This window comes from Salvelinus namaycush, chromosome 16, assembly GCF_016432855.1.
Source record: "Salvelinus namaycush isolate Seneca chromosome 16, SaNama_1.0, whole genome shotgun sequence".
Classification (NCBI taxonomy): domain Eukaryota; kingdom Metazoa; phylum Chordata; class Actinopteri; order Salmoniformes; family Salmonidae; genus Salvelinus; species Salvelinus namaycush.
The window spans coordinates 33,983,448-34,008,024 of record NC_052322.1 but is presented as its reverse complement, the minus strand read 5'-3'; the positions used below and the strand labels follow the sequence as shown (position 1 = coordinate 34,008,024).

General features: G+C 44.5%; 1 protein-coding gene across 1 annotated transcript in view; it reads right to left on the bottom strand.

The window, feature by feature from the left end:
- Positions 1-24,271, bottom strand: part of LOC120061334 (FYVE, RhoGEF and PH domain-containing protein 3-like) — a 128,985-nt gene extending 104,714 nt beyond the window's left edge. Inside the window, exon 1 of the mRNA XM_039011081.1 lies at positions 23,919-24,271. Within this exon, the coding sequence (XP_038867009.1) occupies positions 23,919-23,943 (25 nt within the window). The 5' untranslated portion in view covers positions 23,944-24,271. The remainder of the gene's footprint in view (positions 1-23,918) is intronic.
- Between the last annotated feature and the right edge of the window lie 306 nt (positions 24,272-24,577).

Here is a 24,577-nt window from a genome sequence, read left to right as displayed (position 1 = left end):
TCCACACTACCCTTTCCCACCTGGACAAGAGGAACACCTATGTGAGAATGCTATTCATTGACTACATCTCAGCATTCAACACCATAGTGCCTTCCAAGCTCATTACTAAGCTAAGGACCCTGAGACTGAACACCTCCCTCTGCAACTGGATCCTGGACTTCCTGTTGGGCCGCCCCCAGGTGGTGAGAATTGGCAATAACATATCCGCCACACTGACCATCAACACGGGGGTGCCTCAGGGGTGCGTGCTTAGTCCCCTCCTGTACTCCCTGTTCACCCACGATTGCATGGCCGTGCTCAACTACAACACTAGAGGTCGACCGATTATGATTTTTCAACGCCGATACCGATACCGATTATTGGAGGACCAAAAAAAGCCGATACCGATTAATCGGCCAATTTTTTTTAATTTATTTGTAATAATGACAATTACAACAATACTGAATGAACACTTATTTTAACTTAATATAATACATCAATAAAATCTATTTAGCCTCAAATAAATAATGAAACATGTTCAATTTGGTTTAAATAATGCAAAAACAAAGTGTTGGAGAAGAAAGTAAAAGTGCAATATGTGCCATGTAAGAAAGCTAACGTTTAAGTTCCTTGCTCAGAACATGAGAAGATATGAAAGCTGGTGCTTCCTTTTAACATGAGTCTTCAATATTCCCAGGTAAGAATTTTTAATTTGTAGTTATTATAGGAATTATAATATTATAATATTATTAATATAATATTAATATTATTATAATAACAACAAACCTAAAACTTCTTACCTGGGAATATTGAAGACTCATGTTAAAAGGAACATTTACATTACATTTTAGTCATTTAGCAGACGCTCTTATCCAGAGCGACTTACAGTAGAGTGCATACATTTTATTACATTTTTTACATACTGAGACAAGGATATCCCTACCGGCCAAACCCTCCCTAACCCGGACGACGCTATGCCAATTGTGCGTCGCCCCACGGACCTCCCGGTTGCGGCCGGCTGTGACAGAGCCTGGGCGCGAACCCAGCCCAGCCTGGGCGCGAACCCAGAGACTCTGGTGGCGCAGCTAGCACTGCCCTAGACCACTGCGCCACCCGGGAGGTCCACCAGCTTTCATATGTTCTCATGTTCTGAGCAAGGAACTTAAACGTTAACTTTCTTACATTTCTTACACAACACTCCAAACAAAGTGTTGGAGAAGAAAGTAAAAGTGCAATATGTGCATATTGCACTTTTACTTTCTTCTCCAACACTTTGTTTTTGCATTATTTAAACCAAATTGAACATGTTTCATTATTTATTTGAGGCTAAATCGATTTTATTGACGTATTATATTAAGTTAAAATAAGTGTTCATTCAGTATTGTCGTAATTGTCATTATTACAAATAAATTTTAAAAACGGCTGATTAATCGGTATCGGCTTTTTTTGGTCCTCCAATAATCGGTATCGGTATCGACGTTGAAAAATCATAAATCGGCCAACCTCTAATGTACATATCTACCTTAATTACCTCGTAGCCCTGCACATCCACTCGGTACTGGTACCCTAAGTTATCGTTACTCATTGCATATTTGTTATTATGTTTTGGTATTGTTTTACTTTTCTATTATTTATCTATATTATTTATCTCTGCATTGTTTGGAAGGGCCTGTAAGTAAGCATTTCACTGTTAGTCTACACCAGTTCTTTACGAAGCATGTGACAAATAGAATTTGATGATTCTCTTCTCTCATTCCTCCCTCCTACCTCTCTCCCTCCTCTGACCCTCTCTTCTCTCCTTCCTCTTTCTATCTCTCTTCCTTCTCTCCTCCTCTATATCTCTCCTCATTCCTGATCTTCCAGCCTTACCCCTGTGTGCAGGAAACTTCCATTCCAGAGACCGAGCTTCTCTGATGATCATAGAAGAAAGACACAATGCCTACAGTGTGCTAGAAAGAGCACAATTCTTAAAACACACATAACCACATAAACACACACAAAGAGAAATCCAATGGAACATGCTTTTACTATTCGTTTTTTTTTATTCCATAAGACTTTCTCAGGAAAATCCCCCTCATCAGGTCGGTCCAACCCAGACAGACAGCATTGGGCCTGGAGAGGACAGACAAAGAAAGCATGGAGAGCCTCTATCCTTCTCCTCTACCATTGGCCCAGATCGTTGTTTGGGTGTGCATGGAGGGTTCACAACCCATGACCACTGCTCCATGTCCATTAAGTTTTATACAGGTCCACTGATACAATAATACGTCATGCTTCAGCTCACCAAGATAAGCTGCTAGTGATAGCCAATAGGAGTCACAGCTATACATTCCCCATTCACAGAGCAGGCAACTCTCTATGGGGTGACATTGACTAGATTACAATTTAGTCCATTTCTGAAAGGCTCCAGCAGTTGGTACCATTTAGCAAATCTAGGTCACTTTCACCTTCTGCGAAAGTTTATGTCTGTGAAAGTTTATGTCTGTGTGTGTGTGTGTGTGTGTGTGTGCGTGTGTGTAGCAGGATGTGTCTCAGCCAGACCCTACTCAGAGACCTCCAATATAAACACTTGGAACTCTGGACAGAAAAACCCCTCTCTCTTTTCTCTCTACCTAGCCATCCCTCTCTCTTTTCTCTCTACCTATCCACCCCTCTCTCTTTTCTCTCTACCTATCCACCCATCTCTCTTTTCTCTCTACCTATCCACCCCTCTCTCTTTTCTCTCTACCTATCCACCACCCCTCTCTCTTTTCTCTCTACCTATCCACCACCCCTCTCTCTTTTCTCTCTACCTATCCATCCACCCCTCTCTCTTTTCTCTACCTATCCACCCCTCTCTTTTCTCTCTACCTATCCATCCACCCCTCTCTCTTTTCTCTCTACCTATCCACCCCTCTCTCTTTTCTCTCTACCTATCCACCCATCTCTCTTTTCTCTCTACCTATCCACCCATCTCTCTTTTCTCTATACCTATCCACCCCTCTCTCTTTTCTCTCTACCTATCCACCCCTCTCTTTTCTCTCTACCTATCCCCCCCTCTCTCCTTTCTCTCTACCTATCCCCCCCTCTCTCCTTTCTCTCTACCTATCCCCCCCTCTCTCCTTTCTCTCTACCCATCCACCCTTCTCTTTTCTCTCTACCCATCCACCCTTCTCTCTTTTCTCTCTACCCATCCACCCTTCTCTCTACCTATCCCCCCCTCTCTCCTTTCTCTCTACCTATCCCCCCCTCTCTCCTTTCTCTCTACCCATCCCCCCCTCTCTCCTTTCTCTCTACCCATCCACCCCTCTCTCCTTTCTCTCTACCCATCCACCCCTCTCTCTTTTCTCTCTACCCATCCACCCCTCTCTTTTCTCTCTACCCATCCACCCTTCTCTTTTCTCTCTACCCATCCCCCCTTCTCTCTTTTCTCTCTACCTATCCATCCACCCCTCTCTCTTTTCTCTCTACCTATCCATCCACCCCTCTCTCTTTTCTCTCTACCTATCCATCCACCCCTCTCTCTTTTCTCTCTACCTATCCCCCCCTCTCTCTTTTCTCTCTACCTATCCCCCCCTCTCTCTTTTCTCTCTACCTATCCCCCCCTCTCTCCTTTCTCTCTACCTATCCCCCCCTCTCTCCTTTCTCTCTACCTATCCCCCCCTCTCTCCTTTCTCTCTACCTATCCCCCCCTCTCTCCTTTCTCTCTACCTATCCCCCCCTCTCTCCTTTCTCTCTACCTATCCCCCCCTCTCTCCTTTCTCTCTACCTATCCCCCCCTCTCTCCTTTCTCTCTACCTATCCCCCCCTCTCTCCTTTCTCTCTACCTATCCCCCCCTCTCTCCTTTCTCTCTACCCATCCCCCCCTCTCTCCTTTCTCTCTACCCATCCACCCCTCTCTCCTTTCTCTCTACCCATCCACCCCTCTCTCTTTTCTCTCTACCCATCCACCCCTCTCTCTTTTCTCTCTACCCATCCACCCTTCTCTTTTCTCTCTACCCATCCACCCTTCTCTCTTTTCTCTCTACCTATCCATCCACCCCTCTCTCTTTTCTCTCTACCTATCCATCCACCCCTCTCTCTTTTCTCTCTACCTATCCATCCACCCCTCTCTCTTTTCTCTCTACCTATCCCCCCCTCTCTCCTTTCTCTCTACCTATCCCCCCCTCTCTCTTTTCTCTCTACCTATCCCCCCCTCTCTCCTTTCTCTCTACCTATCCCCCCCTCTCTCCTTTCTCTCTACCTATCCCCCCCTCTCTCCTTTCTCTCTACCTATCCCCCCCTCTCTCCTTTCTCTCTACCTATCCCCCCCTCTCTCCTTTCTCTCTACCTATCCCCCCCTCTCTCCTTTCTCTCTACCTATCCCCCCCTCTCTCCTTTCTCTCTACCTATCCCCCCCTCTCTCCTTTCTCTCTACCTATCCCCCCTCTCTCCTTTCTCTCTACCTATCCCCCCTCTCTCCTTTCTCTCTACCCATCCACCCCTCTCTCTTTTCTCTCTACCCATCCACCCTTCTCTTTTCTCTCTACCCATCCACCCTTCTCTCTTTTCTCTCTACCTATCCACCCCTCTCTCTTTTCTCTCTACCTATCCATCCACCCCTCTCTCTTTTCTCTCTACCTATCCATCCACCCCTCTCTCTTTTCTCTCTACCCATCCACCCTTCTCTTTTCTCTCTACCCATCCACCCCTCTCTCTTTTCTCTCTACCTATCCCCCCCTCTCTCTTTTCTCTCTACCTATCCCCCCCTCTCTCTTTTCTCTCTACCTATCCCCCCCTCTCTCTTTTCTCTCTACCTATCCCCCCCTCTCTCTTTTCTCTCTACCTATCCCCCCCTCTCTCTTTTCTCTCTACCTATCCCCCCCTCTCTCTTTTCTCTCTACCTATCCCCCCCTCTCTCTTTTCTCTCTACCTATCCCCCCCTCTCTCCTTTCTCTCTACCTATCCCCCCCTCTCTCCTTTCTCTCTACCTATCCCCCCCTCTCTCCTTTCTCTCTACCTATCCCCCCCTCTCTCCTTTCTCTCTACCTATCCCCCCCTCTCTCCTTTCTCTCTACCCATCCCCCCCTCTCTCCTTTCTCTCTACCCATCCACCCCTCTCTCCTTTCTCTCTACCCATCCACCCCTCTCTCTTTTCTCTCTACCCATCCACCCCTCTCTCTTTTCTCTCTACCCATCCACCCTTCTCTTTTCTCTCTACCCATCCACCCTTCTCTCTTTTCTCTCTACCTATCCATCCACCCCTCTCTCTTTTCTCTCTACCTATCCATCCACCCCTCTCTCTTTTCTCTCTACCTATCCATCCACCCCTCTCTCTTTTCTCTCTACCTATCCCCCCCTCTCTCTTTTCTCTCTACCTATCCCCCCCTCTCTCTTTTCTCTCTACCTATCCCCCCCTCTCTCCTTTCTCTCTACCTATCCCCCCCTCTCTCCTTTCTCTCTACCTATCCCCCCCTCTCTCCTTTCTCTCTACCTATCCCCCCCTCTCTCCTTTCTCTCTACCTATCCCCCCCTCTCTCCTTTCTCTCTACCTATCCCCCCCTCTCTCCTTTCTCTCTACCTATCCCCCCCTCTCTCCTTTCTCTCTACCTATCCCCCCCTCTCTCCTTTCTCTCTACCTATCCCCCCCTCTCTCCTTTCTCTCTACCCATCCACCCCTCTCTCTTTTCTCTCTACCCATCCACCCTTCTCTTTTCTCTCTACCCATCCACCCTTCTCTCTTTTCTCTCTACCTATCCACCCCTCTCTCTTTTCTCTCTACCTATCCATCCACCCCTCTCTCTTTTCTCTCTACCTATCCATCCACCCCTCTCTCTTTTCTCTCTACCCATCCACCCTTCTCTTTTCTCTCTACCCATCCACCCCTCTCTCTTTTCTCTCTACCTATCCCCCCCTCTCTCTTTTCTCTCTACCTATCCCCCCCTCTCTCTTTTCTCTCTACCTATCCCCCCCTCTCTCTTTTCTCTCTACCTATCCCCCCCTCTCTCTTTTCTCTCTACCTATCCCCCCCTCTCTCTTTTCTCTCTACCTATCCCCCCCTCTCTCTTTTCTCTCTACCTACCCCCCCCTCTCTCTTTTCTCTCTACCTATCCCCCCCTCTCTCTTTTCTCTCTACCTATCCCCCCCTCTCTCCTTTCTCTCTACCTATCCCCCCCCCCTCTCCTTTCTCTCTACCTATCCCCCCCTCTCTCCTTTCTCTCTACCTATCCCCCCCTCTCTCCTTTCTCTCTACCTATCCCCCCCTCTCTCCTTTCTCTCTACCTATCCCCCCCTCTCTCCTTTCTCTCTACCTATCCCCCCCTCTCTCCTTTCTCTCTACCTATCCCCCCCTCTCTCCTTTCTCTCTACCTATCCCCCCCTCTCTCCTTTCTCTCTACCTATCCCCCCCTCTCTCCTTTCTCTCTACCTATCCCCCCCTCTCTCTTTTCTCTCTACCCATCCACCCCTCTCTCTTTTCTCTCTACCCATCCACCCTTCTCTTTTCTCTCTACCCATCCACCCTTCTCTCTTTTCTCTCTACCTATCCACCCCTCTCTCTTTTCTCTCTACCTATCCATCCACCCCTCTCTCTTTTCTCTCTACCTATCCATCCACCCCTCTCTCTTTTCTCTCTACCTATCCATCCACCCCTCTCTCTTTTCTCTCTACCTATCTACCTATCCATCCACCCCTCTCTGGATAAAGCCAACAAATAAAAACATTGCAGCCCAAAAGTAGAAAATATCCTGGTAAAAATAAATATCATATAAATCACATTGGCTACACATGGCCTGTCTGGAAGGAACTTGAAACATTGAATCAACTATTAATTGGTCAGGCATGAAGCTCTGCTAGCAAACTTACAACATTGTATCAAATATTAACTGGGGTCAGGCCTGAAGCTCACACTAGCAAACTTACATTGTATAAAATATAAAATATTCTGTTTCCCACGCCAGTGAGCTCTGGACAGACAGACACAGCTGTAGGCTATTAGCACAGGGGATAAGAAGTAATCAGGTAGGCCTTATGACCTTTCCACTGGAACAGAGCATTACATTTTTCCACCCTTTTGAGCTGATTGGTTAACAAAAGGGAAAGAGCTGGAAAGATTTTTCAAAATAGGCTACTTTGAGGAACTATCGTCATTCTCAGTGGATGTAAAAACAGACTTTGTTTACTTGCTGTTTGAGAGGAGAAAAAATTATATTGAACAAAAATATAAACGCAAGGTAGAGAAATGAACATTGATTTCTCTGGCAACAGCTCTGATGGACATTCCTGAAGTCAGCATGCCAATTGCATGCTCCCTCAACTTGAGACATCTGTGGCATTATGTTGTGTGAAAAAACTGCACATTTTAGATTGGCCTTTTATTGTCCCAAGCACAAGGTGCACCTGTGTAATGATCATGCTGTTTAATCAGCTTCTTGATATGCTACACCTCTGAGGTGGATTTATTATCTTGGCAAAGGAGAGATGCTCCCTAACAGCGATGTAAACAAATTTGTGCACAAAATTTGAGAGAAATAAGCCTTTTGTGCATATGGAACATTTCTGTGATTTTTTATTTCAGCTCATGAAACCAACACTTTACATGTTGCGTTTATATTTTTGTTCAGTATACTTTGAGAACTTCCAGTGTTGGTGAGTTAAAAACAATCAGAAATAATATCAGATCCCCAAATGGGAGCATTTATAGGCCTACATTTGTGTGCAGGCCAGGTAGCCTAGGCATTCTTCTATGTATAATCAGGTGCGTGACCTTACTCAACATTGACAGGAGCGCTACAAACAAAAGACAATGAATAAATAGAATAAAATAAAACTTGTGTAGCCTAGGTTGTGCACTCTGCAAACAACCTCTCCACTCCTACTGTCACACCCTGGCCTTAGTTATCTTTGTTTTATTTTTTATTTTAGTTAGGTCAGGGTGTGACATGGGGGATGTATGTGTTTTGTATTGTCTAGGGGTTGTGTATGTTTAATTAAGAAAATAGAAACGAGAAAAGTTTGTATCCGGCTTTATTAACAATGATTTGTATTTGATTTTTTACATTGTTTGCAAGCTGATATGTGATATGTATTAAACAAATCTACATATATTTTATTTTGGTATTAACACTTTCTTGGTTAATACATGATTCTATATGTGTTATTTCAAAGTTTTGAAAATAGTAAAAATAAAAGAAAAACCCTTGAATGAGTAGGTGTGTCCAAACTTTTGACTGGTACTGTAATTGTAGTGGACACAGTTACGAATCCCTTTGGCCCGGCAGTCTAGGGGGGATGGTAACGAGACCCGTAACATAACTCATGCAAATTATAGTACTGAAAAAGTAACCGTGAGAACGAAATAACCACAGAGAACTAAATTACCGTCAAACACTCAGGGTTTATTTGTAAACACACGGTAAAGGGGGGGGGGCAGGAAAAGGGGCTGAGCTGGACCCAAGGAAAGAAACAAATATCCAAAAACACCCCTAAACTAGACTAGCCTACTTCAACAACAGCTAACTAACCAAAAATACAGTGGGTGGTCCTCCCAATTCTAACTAGTGTTCTTAGACAAAGTATTCCTACAGGTAGTGTATGCCCATGGGTGACTTGTCTTGGTACCCCCTTTTCCCACCATCAAACAAACAGTCAAACACCATAACAAAACAATACTCACAGAGTAACGGACAAAGTGACATGTAGTTGCAAAACCAAGTGATCTACAGAGAGATTGCATGACAGCGAGATTGAGCTCCAAAGAGAACAACTGACAGGGTTTTTAAACCAGGGGAAAGGGGTTGTGATAGGGTAATGGAAACAGTAGGAGGTGTATCTTCTGATTGATGACTGATTGGTGACTGATTGGGGAATGATGATTGCCACCTGTGAGGGGAGAAGGAGAGAAAAGAAATACACACACAGAATACCTGTATCCGTAACACACACACACACAACGTCTGTCAATCATACATTAACCTGGGTGTCAGTGACAGACCAGAATTTCTCTCTGTACCTCTGGCAGGATTATACACATACAATGTACACACACATATACACTGAGGGTACAAAACATTGAGAACACCTTCCTAATATTGCGTTGCACCCCCCTTTGTCCTCAGAACAGACTAACTTTGCTGGGGCATGGGATATACAAGGTGTCAAAAGCGTTCCACAGGGATGCTGGCCCATTTTGACTCAAAGGCTTCCCACAGTCACATTGGCTGGATGTCCTTTGGGTGGTGGACCATTCTTGATATACATGGAAAACTGTTGAGCGTGAAAAAACCCAGCAGCATTGCAGTTCTTGACACAAACTGCTGCGCCTGGCACCTACTACCATACCCCGTTCAAAGGCACTTAAATATTTTGTCTTGCCCATTCACCCTCTGAATGGCACACACACAACCCATGTCTCAATTGTCTCAAGGCTTAAAAATCCTTCTTTAACCTGTCTCTTCCCATTCATCCACACTGATTGAAGTTGATTTAACAGGTGAGATCAATAAGGGATCATAGCTTTCACCTGCATTCACTTGGTCATTCTATGTTATGGAAAAAGCAGGTGTTCTTAATGTTTTGTACTCAATGAATATAATCAGACCAGTTGGAACTGGAGCAAAGATCCAAACAAGAGATAGGACTTTAGGACTGAAAATGTGCTATATTGAATAGAATAGTAAGATGTAGAGTTTTGAATGTTCCCTACTCTGAATGTCACAAATGAATGACATGTCACCAGTCAAGCAGAATCACCTGAGGGTAACACACACACACACTGCATGACACACGAACGCAAGCAAACACACATGCACCACACACAAACACACAATCCTATAGTCCATTCAAACAGTGAGTCCAGGAATGGGCTCCCGTTCCTTCCGGCCATCCAATAGAAATATCACTTGTCTAAAAATAGCCTCGGTCTCCTCTTACATAGCACTGATCTGAGATTAGAGAAGTCAATGTAACACGGTAAAGAGACTGAGTGATAGAGAGTGGGAGAGTGATGGGAAAGAGAGACAAAGAGAGGGAGTAAGACAGAGACAGAGAGAAGGGTAGAGAGAGAGAACAACACCCCCTCAACCAGACCCGGAGAACTGGAGGTGGAGAGAGACATGTCTGCACTCTGGACTGTGGTGAGACAACATCAACAGGAGAAAGAGCAGGAGAAGAACAGAGCACTAGACGAGAAGGTGAAGGAAAGGGTGAGGGGGATGGTGTGTGACAGAGAACAACCCATTAGAGAGCTGTCCACCCCGTCAGAGAAGCCAGCAGAACAGTCCACCCCAGACCCTGACCATAGCCTCGACATCACAGCAGGACAGAAAAATTAAGGACCCCAGGGAATCCCACCCCCTCTGAGCACCCCCCCCCCCCCCCCCCCCTCCCGTCAGCCACCCTGATAGCCCTCCTAACAACTCCCCCACACCCACTGAGGACATAGACAAGCCACAGATTGTACTCCTTATGGACTCAAACGGGAAATATATACAAGAAAACACACTTTTTCCCAAACACAGTGTCTAAACTCTGGTGCCCAAACACCCAGCAGACCTTCTGTCTGAGGACCAACTAGGGTCACCCAGCCACATAATAATACACACAGGCACAAACAACCTGAGAACACAGCAGGAAAGGGTGGCCACAGCACTCAAGGGGTATTTCCCGTGACTATGCCTCAAAACCAAAAGTTTACCTGGCCCACCACTCCACCCTGGACTTGAACAGCCTTTTATGACAAGGTCATCCTACACAAGGCAGCAGTGTCCACCTTCGCCAGGACCCTAAAGGTCATCGCCCTCAACCACAGCCCCAGGTCATCTACCTTTGGCCTAAATAGCAGGAACCTGGACTTCACTAAATAAATAAAAAATACAGGCATTGTCATCCTACAAGAAACATGATATACAGCAGTGGTTCCCAACCAGGGGGACTAGGACCCCTGTGGGTACTTGGCCTATCCACAGGGGGTACTTGAGAAGACTCATGAGACCACAGGCTTACTGGTAAAATGCATATGAGGGGGTACTTCAGGGGTATTCGGGCAGAGAAAATTTCAGTTGAAGGTACAGTAACCGTAAAGGGTTGGGAACCACTGATATAGAGGAAATGGAACAACTGGTTGCTCTCTAGGTTACAGAGAGCTGGTAATCCCATCCACCAAACTACAAGGTGTGAAACAGGGAAGGGACTCAATGGGGAATGCTAATAGGTTACAGAGAGCTGGTAATCCCATCCACCAAACTACAAGGTGTGAAACAGGGAAGGGACTCAATGGGGAATGCTAATTTGGTATAGAGCAGACCTAACTCACTCCATTAAATTAATAAAAGCAGGAACATTTTACATTTGGCTAGAAATTCAAAAGGAAATGGTCTTAACATAGGAAAATTTTCTCCTGTGTGCTACCTATATCCCCCCTCTAGAATCCCCATACTTTAATCAAGACAGCTTCTCCATCCTGGAGGGGGAAATCAATAATTTCCAGGACCAGGGACATGTATTAGTCTGATGCGACCTACATGCAAGAACCAGACAAGAACCTGACACCCTCAGCACACAGGGGGACAAACACCTGCCTGGAGGTGACAACATTCCCTCCCCCATATGCCCCCCTAGGCACAATTACGACAACATAACCCCAAAAAAACGGGTCACAACTCCTGCAGCTCTGTCGCACGCTGGGTATGTACATAGTCAATGGTAGGCTTTGAGGTGACTCCTACGGTAGGTACACCTATAGCTCATCACTTGGCAGTAGTACTGTAGACTACTTTATCACTGACCTCAACCCAGAGCCTCTTAGACTGTTCACAATCAGCCCACTGACACCCCTACCAGATCACAGCAAAATCACAGCCTACTTGAACAGAGCAATACTCAATCATGAGGCATCAAAGCCAAAGGAACTGAATAATATTAACAAATGCTATAGATGGAAGGAAAGCAGTGTGGAAAACTAACAAAACACTATTAGGCAACAACAAATTAAATCCCATTTAGACAACTTCCTGGACAAAACGTTTCACTGTAATAGTGAAGGTGTAAACTTTCCAGTAGAAAACCTAAACATTATTTTTGACCTCTCAGCTTCCCTATCAAATTATTTAAAATATAAGCAGAATGACCTCCCGGGTGGCGCAGTGGTCTAGGGCACTGCATCGCAGTGCTAGCTGCGCCACCAGAGTCTCTGGGTTCGCGCCCAGGCTCTGTCCCAGCCGGCCGCGACCGGGAGGTCCGTGGGGCGACGCACAATTGGCATAGCGTCGTCTGGATTAGGGAGGGTTTGGCCGGTAGGGATATCCTTGTCTCATCGCGCTCCAGCGACTCCTGTGGCGGGCCGGGCGCAGTGCGCGCTAACCAAGGGGGCCAGGTACACAGTGTTTCCTCCGACACATTGGTGCGGCTGGCTTCCGGGTTGGAGGCGCGCTGTGTTAAGAAGCAGTGCGGCTTGGTTGGGTTGTGCTTCGGAGGACGCGTGGCTTTCGACCTTCGTCTCTCCTGAGCCCGTACGGGAGTTGTAGCGATGAGACAAGATAGTAATTACTAGTGATTGGATACCACGAGAAAAGGGGATAAAATTTAAAAAATATAAGCAGAAAACCTAAGAAAATTAACAACAATGACAAATTTTTGATGAAGACTGCAAAAACCAAAGAAAGAAATTGAGAAACCTATCCAACCAAAAACAAAGAGTCTACGCCTTTACTATGGTGAATCACTAAAACAATACAGAAATACACTACAGAAAAAGAAGGAACAGCACGTCAGAAATCAGCTCAATATAATTGAAGAATCCATAGACTCTAACCACTTCTGGGAAAATTGTAAAACACTAAACAAACAACAACACAAAGAGTTATCTATCCAAAACGGAGATGTATGGATAAACCACTTCTCCAATATTTTTTGGCCCTATAACACAGAACAAACAGCAAAAACATATACATGATCAAATACAAATCTTAGATTCAAGTATTAAAGACTACCAGAACCGACTGGATTCTCCAACTACATTGAATGAACTACAGGACACAATACAAACCCAAAAAGGCCTGTGGTGTTAATAATATACTAAATTAAATAATTAAACATACAGATTACAAATTCCAATTGGCTATACTTAAAGTCTTTAACGTCATCCTTAGCTCTGGCATCGTCCCCAATATTTGGAACCAAGGACTGATAACCTAATACACAAAAAGTGGAGACAAATATGACCCCAATGACTTCCGTTGGATATGCGTCAACAGCAACCTTGGGAAAATCCTAAATACAACCCATATTTATGTTTATTTATTTTCACTTTTGTACTTTAATGTCTTTATTCTTCTTTTGGAACTTTTGTGAGCGTAATGTTTACTGTAAAAAAAAGTATTATCTATTTCACTTGCTTTGGCAATGTAAACATATGTTTCCCATGCCAATAAAACCCTTAAATTGAATTGAGAGAGAGAAAGAAATAATGAACACTGTGAAAGCTCTGAAAGAAGCATGGTGAGTTTGAGACACTGAGTGTGAAAGAGCTAAAGTACAGAAACAGAAAGTGTGTGAGAGTTGGGGACAAAAAAAGACAGTGTTGGATGGGAGAAATTTCTAAATGTTTTCCCCTCCTCTTCCTCCTCCTCCTCTTCTTATCTCTACCACCTGTGTTCAGTGTTTATTTAACACGGAGGGGTGATGTTTACACAGTCTAGGTTAAACACAGGCGGAGCCAATCACTTTTGTTAATAATAAATAATGTAAACAGCCAGACGCTGCAAAGCATGCTGGGACGGCTGGCGTGCCAGAGCCATTGTTCAGTATCTGATCGGACCCACTAACAGACAGACAGACAGACATCACCCATGTTCACATTCACCCACCTCCCTGGAAGAGAGAGAGGGAGTGAGAGCTGAGAGAGAGAGACAGTGAGAGAGAGAGAGAGAGAGAGAGAGAGAGAGAGAGAGAGAGAGACAGTGAGAGAGAGATGGAGTGAGAGCTGAGAGAGAGACAGTGAGAGAGAGAGGGAGTGAGAGAGAGAGACAGTGAGAGAGAGAGGGAGTGAGAGCTGAGAGAGAGAGACAGTGAGAGAGAGTGAGAGAGAGTGAGAGAGAGAGAGAGAGAGAGAGAGAGAGAGAGAGAGAGAGAGAGAGAGAGAGAGAGAGAGAGAGAGAGAGAGAGAGAGCGAGAGAACTGAAGAGTTCGTGTGGTCATGCAGAAGAGAAGAGCAAACAGGGTCAAACAGGGACAGAGTCATCTGTACAGTAAAGTGAATGTGACAAGGACTCTGTCATCTCAGTCAGAGGAGAAGAACCCTAAAGGAGACTTAAAACAAAACAGAAAGAAGGAAGGAACTCGGCTGCTTCAGGCAACAACCTAAGTTATTTTTTAATTTTTATTTATTTAACCAGGTAGGCCAGTTGAGAACAAGTTTTCAGTTACAACTGCGACCTGGCCAAGTGTGGCAAAAACAACAACACAGAGTAACACATAAACAAACGTACAGTCAATAACACAATAGACAAATCTGTATACAGTGTGTGCAAATGTAGAAGAGTAGGGAGGTAAGGCAATAAATAGGCCATGGAGGCGAAATAATTACAATTTAGCATTAACACTGGAGTGATAGATGTGCAGATGATGATGTGCAAGTAGAGATACTGGGGTGCAAAAGAGCAAGAGGATAAGTAACAATATGGGGATGAGGTACTTGGGTGTTCTATTTACAGATTGGCTGTGTACAGGTACAGTGATCGTTAAGCTGCTCTGACAGCTGATGCTTAAAGTTAGAGAGGGATATATAAGTCTCCAGCTTCAGTGATTTTTTCAATTCATTCCAGTCATTGGCAGCAGAGAACTGGAAAGAAAGGTGGCCAAAGTAAGTGTTGGCTTTGGGGTTGACCAGTGAAATATACCTGCTGGAGCGCGTGCTACAGGTGGGTGTTGCTATGTTGACCAGTGAGCAGAGATAAGGCGGGCGTTACCTAGCAAAGACTTATAGATGACCTGGAGCCAGTGGGTTTGGCGACAAATATGAAGCGAGGGCCAGCCAACGAGAGCGTACAGGTCACAGTGGTGGGTAGTATGTGGGGCTTTGGTGACTTAACGGATGGCACTGTGGTAGACCACATCCAGTTTGCTGAGTAAAGTGTTGAAGGCTATTTTGTAAATGACATCGCCAAAGTCAAGGATCAATAGGATAGTCAGTTTTACGAGGGTATGTTTGGCAGCATGAGTGAAAGAGGCTTTGTTGTGAAATAGGAAGCCGATTCTAGATTTAATTTTAGACTAGAGATGATTAATGCGAGTCTGGAAGGAGAGTTTACAATCTAACCAGACACCTAAGTATTTATAGTTGTCCACATATTCTAATTCAGAATAGAGTAGTGATGCTAGTCGGGCGGGAGTGTGTAGGCAGCAATCAGTTGAAGAGCATGCACTTAGTGTTACTAGCATTTAAAAGCAGTTGGTTGCCACGGAAGGAGAGTTGTATGGCATTGAAGCTCGTCTGGAGGTTAGTTAACACAGTGTCCAAAGAGGGGCCAGATGTATACAGAATGGTGTCGTTTGCATAGAGGTGGATCAGAGAATCACCAGCAGCAAGAGCGACATCATTGATATATACAGAGAAAAGAGTCGGCCTGAGTATTGAACCCTGTGGCACCCCCATAGAGACTGCCAGAGGTCTGGACAACAGGCCCTCAGATTTGACACACTGAACTCTATCTGAGAAGTATTTGATCCAGATTTTGCAGCTCTTTTAGAACATCTGCTGCCTGGATTTGGGTGAAGGAGAAGCAGGGGGGGGGGGGATGGGCAAGTTGCTGCAGGGGGTGCTGAGCTGTTGTCAGGCGTAGAGGTAGCCAGGTGGAAAGCATGGCCAGCCGTAGAAATGATCGATTATCATAGATTTATCGGTGGTGACAGTGTTTCCTAGCCTCAGTGCAGTGGCCAGCTGGGAGGAGGTGCTCTTATTCTCCATGGACTTTACAGTGTCCCAGAACTTTTTGGAATTAGTGCTACATGATGCAAATTTCTGTTTGAAAAAGCTAGCCTTTGCTTTCCTAACTGCCTGTGTATATTGGTTCCTGACTTCCCTGAAAGGTTGCATATAGCGGGGGCTATTCGGTGCTAATGCAGAACGCCACAGGATGTTTTTGTGCTGGTCAAGGGCAGTCAAGTCTGGGGTGAACCAAGGGCTATATCTGTTCTTAGTTCTACATTTTTTGAACGGGGTATGCTTATTTAAGATTGTGAGGAAAGCACTTTTAAAGCGCAACCAGGCATCCTCCACTGACGGGTTGAGGTCAATATCCTTCCAGGATACCCGGGCCAGGTCGATTAGAAAGGCCTGCTCGCTGAAGTGTTTTAGGGAGTGTTTGAGAGTGATGAGGGGTGGTCGTTTGACTGCGGACCCATTACCCACGCAGGCAATGAGGCAGTGATCACTGAGATCCTGGTTGAAGACAGCAGAGGTGTATTTAGAGGGCAAGCTGGTCAGGATGATATCTAAGAGGGTGCCCATGGTTACGGATTTAGGGTTGTACCTGGTAGGTTCCTTGATAATTTGTGTGAGATTGAGGGCATCTAGCTTAGATTGTAGGATGGCTAGGGTTAGATAGCACACCCAATGCTATGTTGTGTTGTGGTTTATTTTTGGTAATTCTTCATGAACATCCTCCGTGCGAACACACACCCACACCCACTTTTCTAAGAGGGCCCTGAACTGGTCTTCCCATGTGAACAGTAAGGAGTACGGGGGGGGGGGGGTCTGAGAGAGAAAGAGAGAGATGTTAACATATGTTTCCCATGCCAATAGCCCTTGAATTGAATTGAGAGAGAGAGTGAGAGGTCTGGGAAAGAAAATGTGTGGAGGTCTGAGAGAGAGAGAGACAGAGAGAGGTCTGCAGGTCTGAGAGAGAGAGACAGAGAGAGGTCTGCAGGTCTGAGAGAGAGAGACAGAGAGAGGTCTGCAGGTCTGAGAGAGAGAGACAGAGAGAGGTCTGAGAGAGAGAGACAGAGAGAGGTCTGCAGGTCTGAGAGAGAAAGACAGAGAGAGGTCTGCAGGTCTGAGAGAGAGAGACAGAGAGAGGTCTGAGAGAGAGAGACAGAGAGAGGTCTGCAGGTCTGAGAGAGAGAGACAGAGAGAGGTCTGAAGGTCTGAGAGAGAGACAGAGAGAGATCTGCAGGTCTGAGAGAGAGAGACAGAGAGAGGTCTGCAGGTCTGAGAGAGAGAGACAGAGAGATAGCTGCAGGTCTGAGAGAGAGAGAGACAGAGAGAGGTCTGCAGGTCTGAGAGAGAGAGACAGAGAGAGGTCTGCAGGTCTGAGAGAGAGAGACAGAGAGAGGTCTGCAGGTCTGAGAGAGAGAGACAGAGAGAGGTCTGCAGGTCTGAGAGAGAGAGAGGTCTGCAGGTCTGAGAGAGAGAGACAGAGAGAGGTCTGCAGGTCTGAGAGAGAGAGACAGAGAGAGGTCTGCAGGTCTGAGAGAGAGAGACAGAGAGAGGTCTGCAGGTCTGAGAGAGAGAGACAGAGAGAGGTCTGCAGGTCTGAGAGAGAGGGAAAAAGATAGACATGTGGGAGGGAGAGAGAACTGTGAGAGAGAGAAGACAGAGAAGACAGACTGGCAGGCGGACGGGAGCCGGGAGGAGAGCCGATCGATCCCTCCTCAGAGACCCTCAACAAACATACTCTCTACAGTTCACCTCCACAACTACCTCTGTTATAGTCCTCTATCACTATTTCTCTCTTTCCAACCATCTCTGTCTCCCATTTAGTCTGCAGGCTACACTTCCTCTTTGTAAGAGCTATATCATTTCATCTCTGTGCTAAAATTTCCTTTGTCTAATATTACAGATGTCTGATCTTAAAGAGGAACTCCACTCATGATGATGTGGCCGGTGACACTTTGCTTTTTGAAAGTCCAATATCTTGAAAACTTGACTGCTGACATGCAAAACATTTGGGACTGTATTAACAGTGGACTAATGGAAAAAATACCAAAATATAGTTTTTGTGTGGAGTTCCCCTTTAATTGAACCAGTTTCGTTGCAGGAGTAAAACAATCCTTTAGCAGGAGGAATTGATTATCCTAAAAATATATATAATTTCTAACAGGAAATTTGTTTTGACAGGCTGCAGTGGGCTATAGTTTGATACACTTTTATGTCATAGTGGAGGTTAATATTTATTTTGTGCTATTAAGCTATATAAAACGACAGTTGTTGATGAGTATGGCTGCATTTCAGATACATTTTTGTACATTTGAATGTGGCAGTAGTAGGACCTACAGTAGTAGGACATTTATTCTGTCAGGTGCTTTAACATTTGAGCAAGAGATAGAGAGAGCCACAGGTTTTCAGTGAATTCATGTAAATCACCAGGCCGATTTGAATCACAGGAAAATTCTCTGCGACAACAGGGTGATCAAATTAAGATAGATCTCTATGTTATGGTTCTCAAAATAACTCTGTCATTTAGTGTGCACTTTGAAATAAACCCACGTGAAAGGTCCTAACGAGTAGAGGGCATTTCTGTTGACTCTTGTGTCAGTGGCTGTCAAGGAGGGATCATCTAATCAGCCTGTTACAACTGTGTGATAACACATCTGTAGTCACCTCTAAACAGCCTGTTACAACTGTGTGATAACACATCTGTAGTCACCTCTAATCAGCCTGTTACAACTGTGTGATAACACATCTGTAGTCACCTCTAAACAGCCTGTTACAACTGTGTGATAACACATCTGTAGTCACCTCTAAACAGCCTGTTACAACTGTGTGATAACACATCTGTAGTCACCTCTAAACAGCCTGTTACAACTGTGTGATAACACATCTGTAGTCACCTCTAAACAGCCTGTTACAACTGTGTGATAACACATCTGTAGTCACCTCTAAACAGCCTGTTACAACTGTGTGATAACACATCTGTAGTCACCTCTAAACATCCTATTACAACTGTGTGATAACACATCTGTAGTCACCTCTAAACAGCCTGTTACAACTGTGTGATAACACATCTGTAGTCACCTCTAATCAGCCTGTTACAACTGTGTGATAACACATCTGTAGTCACCTCTAAACAGCCTGTTACAACTGTGTGATAACACATCTGTAGTCACCTCTAAACAGCCTGTTACAACTGTGTGATAACACATCTGTAGTCACCTCTAAACAGCCTGTTACAACTGTGTGATAACACATCTGTAGTCACCTCTAAACAGTCTGTTACAACTGTGTGATAACACATCTGTAGTCACCTCTAAACAGCCTGTTACAACTGTGTGATAACACATCTGTAGTCACCTCTAAACAGCCTGTTACAACTGTGTGATAACACATCTGTAGTCACCTCTAAACAGCCTGTTACAACTGTGTGATAACACATCTGTAGTCACCTCTAAACAGCCTGTTACAACTGTGTGATAACACATCTGTAGTCACCTCTAAACAGCCTGTTACAACTGTGTGATAACACATCTGTAGTCACCTCCAATCAGCCTGTTACAACTGTGTGATAACACATCTGTAGTCACCTCTAAACAGCCTGTTACAACTGTGTGATAACACATCAGTAGTCACCTCCAATCAGCCTGTTACAACTGTGTGATAACACATCTGTAGTCACCTCTAAACAGCCTGTTACAACTGTGTGATAACACATCTGTAGTCACCTCTAATCAGCCTGTTACAACTGTGTGATAACACATCTGTAGTCACCTCTAAACAGCCTGTTACAACTGTGTGATAACACATCTGTAGTCACCTCTAAACATCATGTTACAACTGTGTGATAACACATCTGTAGTCACCTCTAAACAGTCTGTTACAACTGTGTGATAACACATCTGTAGTCACCTCTAAACAGCCTGTTACAACTGTGTGATAACACATCTGTAGTCACCTCTAAACAGCCTGTTACAACTGTGTGATAACACATCTGTAGTCACCTCTAAACAGCCTGTTACAACTGTGTGATAACACATCTGTAGTCACCTCTAAACAGCCTGTTACAACTGTGTGATAACACATCTGTAGTCACCTCTAAACAGCCTGTTACAACTGTGTGATAACACATCTGTAGTCACCTCTAAACAGCCTGTTACAACTGTGTGATAACACATCTGTAGTCACCTCTAATCAGCCTGTTACAACTGTGTGATAACACATCTGTAGTCACCTCTAAACAGCCTGTTACAACTGTGTGATAACACATCTGTAGTCACCTCTAAACATCCTGTTACAACTGTGTGATAACACATCTGTAGTCACCTCTAAACAGCCTGTTACAACTGTGTGATAACACATCTGTAGTCACCTCTAAACATCCTGTTACAACTGTGTGATAACACATCTGTAGTCACCTCTAAACAGCCTGTTACAACTGTGTGATAACACATCTGTAGTCACCTCTAAACAGCCTGTTACAACTGTGTGATAACACATCTGTAGTCACCTCTAAACATCCTGTTAAAACTGTGTGATAACACATCTGTAGTCACCTCTAAACAGCCTATTACAACTGTGTGATAACACATCTGTAGTCATCTCTAATCAGCCTGTTACAACTGTGTGATAACACATCTGTAGTCACCTCTAAACAGCCTGTTACAACTGTGTGATAACACATCTGTAGTCACCTCTAAACAGCCTGTTACAACTGTGTGATAACACATCTGTAGTCACCTCTAAACATCATGTTACAACTGTGTGATAACACATCTGTAGTCACCTCTAAACAGCCTGTTACAACTGTGTGATAACAGATCTGTAGTCACCTCCAATCAGCCTGTTACAACTGTGTGATAACACATCTGTAGTCACCTCTAAACAGCCTGTTACAACTGTGTGATAACACATCTGTAGTCACCTCTAAACAGCCTGTTACAACTGTGTGATAACACATCTGTAGTCACCTCTAAACAGCCTGTTACAACTGTGTGATAACACATCTGTAGTCACCTCTAAACAGCCTGTTACAACTGTGTGATAACACATCTGTAGTCACCTCTAAACAGCCTGTTACAACTGTGTGATAACACATCTGTAGTCACCTCTAAACAGCCTGTTACAACTGTGTGATAACACATCTGTAGTCACCTCTAAACATCCTATTACAACTGTGTGATAACACATCTGTAGTCACCTCTAATCAGCCTGTTACAACTGTGTGATAACACATCTGTAGTCACCTCTAAACAGCCTGTTACAACTGTGTGATAACACATCTGTAGTCACCTCTAATCAGCCTGTTACAACTGTGTGATAACACATCTGTAGTCACCTCTAATCAGCCTGTTACAACTGTGTGATAACACATCTATAGTCACCTCTAAACAGCCTGTTACAACTGTGTGATAACACATCTGTAGTCACCTCTAAACAGCCTGTTACAACTGTGTGATAACACATCTGTAGTCACCTCTAAACAGCCTGTTACAACTGTGTGATAACACATCTGTAGTCACCTCTAAACAGCCTGTTACAACTGTGTGATAACACATCTGTAGTCACCTCTAAACAGCCTGTTACAACTGTGTGATAACACATCTGTAGTCACCTCTAAACAGCCTATTACAACTGTGTGATAACACATCTGTAGTCACCTCTAAACAGCCTGTTACAACTGTGTGATAACACATCTGTAGTCACCTCTAAACAGCCTGTTACAACTGTGTGATAACACATCTGTAGTCACCTCTAAACATCCTATTACAACTGTGTGATAACACATCTGTAGTCACCTCTAATCAGCCTGTTACAACTGTGTGATAACACATCTGTAGTCACCTCTAAACAGCCTGTTACAACTGTGTGATAACACATCTGTAGTCACCTCTAAACAGCCTGTTACAACTGTGTGATAACACATCTGTAGTCACCTCTAAACAGCCTGTTACAACTGTGTGATAACACATCTGTAGTCACCTCTAAACATCCTGTTACAACTGTGTGATAACACATCTGTAGTCACCTCTAAACAGCCTGTTACAACTGTGTGATAACACATCTGTAGTCACCTCTAAACAGCCTATTACAACTGTGTGATAACACATCTGTAGTCACCTCTAATCAGCCTGTTACAACTGTGTGATAACACATCTGTAGTCACCTCTAAACAGTCTGTTACAACTGTGTGATAACACATCTGTAGTCACCTCTAAACAGCCTGTTACAACTGTGTGATAACACATCTGTAGTCACCTCTAAACATCCTGTTACAACTGTGTGATAACACATCTGTAGTCACCTCTAAACAGCCTGTTACAACTGTGTGATAACACATCTGTAGTCACCTCTAAACAGCCTGTTACAACTGTGTGATAACACATCTGTAGTCACCTCTAAACAGTCTGTTACAACTGTGTGATAACACATCTGTAGTCACCTCTAAACAGCCTGTTACAACTGTGTGATAACACATCTGTAGTCACCTCTAAACAGCCCGTTACAACTGTGTGATAACACATCTGTAGTCACCTCTAAACAGTCTGTTACAACTGTGTGATAACACATCTGTAGTCACCTCTAAACAGCCTGTTACAACTGTGTGATAACACATCTGTGGTCACCTCTAAACAAACAACCAAACTCTATATTAAGAGACAGAGAAAATAAATCTCTCACACGTACGTCAACATGTGCACGCACACACAAACACCTCTCTCTCCCTCTCCGTTGTAATGTCATTCCTGAGGCCAGGCTGCTCTCATCCTATCCTAGATTCTGTCTATAGACACTCTCCTCCAGCCTAATCACATTCCTCACCATGAGGGATTCACATGGAGGAGAGTTAGAACACAGAGTCTTTATACACACACCATGTATCAGCGTCAGCCTCTGACTGTATCCTGCACACCAGATCCGGACTGTATCCTGCACACCAGATCCGGACTGTATCCTGCACACCAGATCCGGACTGTATCCTGCACACCAGATAGCAGCCTGCATATCATTCAACTTCATCATAATCATCATAATTATAAGTCATTGTAATCACCATCTTCATCATTGTAATCCTTATCATCATCGTCTGCACCATCATCTCCATTCATAATCTTCAGCAGCACACATCAGAAACCACCTCACCTCTACAGCTATGGATGTATCATAATCACCATCACCATCTTCGTCATGCTTATCATATCTCAGTCTATAACTCCCCTCAACATCCTGTCCACCAGATACATGTCATATTAACATCCTCATCTCAAACATCCTCCCATCCTCCTCCTGTCTCCCTCCATTCAATACAATGGTTTCCCTGTAGCCTAATAACTATAATCAGACAAAACACATAGAATAAAATGAGGGAACTTTACAACAAAGAATACATTCATGTCTGTGGAGCTGTGCTGTGTGTGTGTGTGTGTGTGTGTGTGTGTGTGTGTGTGTGTGTGTGTGTGTGTGTGTGTGTGTGTGTGTGTGTGTGTGTGTGTGTGTGTGTGTGTGTGTAGGCCTGAGAGAAGGCCTGAGAGAAGGGCTGAGAGAAGGGCTGAGAGAAGGGCTGAGAGAAGCATATGCCTCTGGGTGAGTGGTACGGGGGCAATGGTGACGTCAGAGCTGCTCCCACGTGGGGTTTGGTACCGATTTACCCCTCTTCTTGTCTCGTCAGCTGCCCAACGACCTTGAAAGTGTGTGTGTGTTATGTGTGTGACATGTCATTGAAAGGTAAATATGCTGCTATGCAGCCTACTAATAACAACAATCCTTTGCTGTTGGAGGTCGTATTTCTCTCACAGACAAACTGCATAGCTTTAAAGTTATAATAAGGGATAATGCAACAACTCCTCACAATACAAAGGAGAAGTTTGCGCCATAAGGAGCTGGTTTTTGCCACATGTAGTAGTAGCAGCAGCAGCACCCCCCATCCCCCCCGCGTAACTTTGTAGCACCGCACCGCACTTGAAATGGATACTTCAAGACAACCCCCCAAAACAAAACACAGTTTCTATTCAGAGCGGCAAAAATATAAAGTAGCCTAACCAACCAACTGGCTTACCAGTTGTTGCCGAAACCCCCTGCATCTTGCCGACAGTTGTCCTGCTTGGCTGAACCCTCCTTCTCCGATGCTAGGCTCAAAGGAGATTGGAAACAGTCCCCGGACGAGCTAACGTTACAGGCAACTCAAACGAAGGAGTGTCCCGACTCGAAGTCCGCTGCTTTTTCCCTTCTCTTGGCAAAACGCTCTAGCCTCCACAGTAGAACATAACGGGCAAGTAGTGCTTCTCTCACGGAGATAGAAGGGTTTCCACGAAGAGTTTTTCCTGCATTAGTGCACTGATCCATTCACTCCTCACGGCTCTGCCCTCCTTGCAGCAAAACTATTCCTTCCTCTGAGCTCAACTCCGCCGTTGTGAAGGAGCTGCGCGTTCACGCTAGCTGGTGTAAGGCGCGCTCAAAACTACCCTGGTTATTCATTGAGTACAGTAGGAAAATATAATCGGACTATGAGTTTTCATAATTTTGTGTTTATTGCCTTTGCTTTGTTCTTTTAGAGAAAAACAAAAAAAAATATTTTACACAATAACCTACAAAATAGAGTTTATTTTGCTGTTCAATTGTCTACCCATTGAGTTTTGTAGAAATATACTTGTAAACTATATTTCTTAGTAGCCTACAACGGTATTACTGTATTATAAGCCCACATCTAAGGTTGTT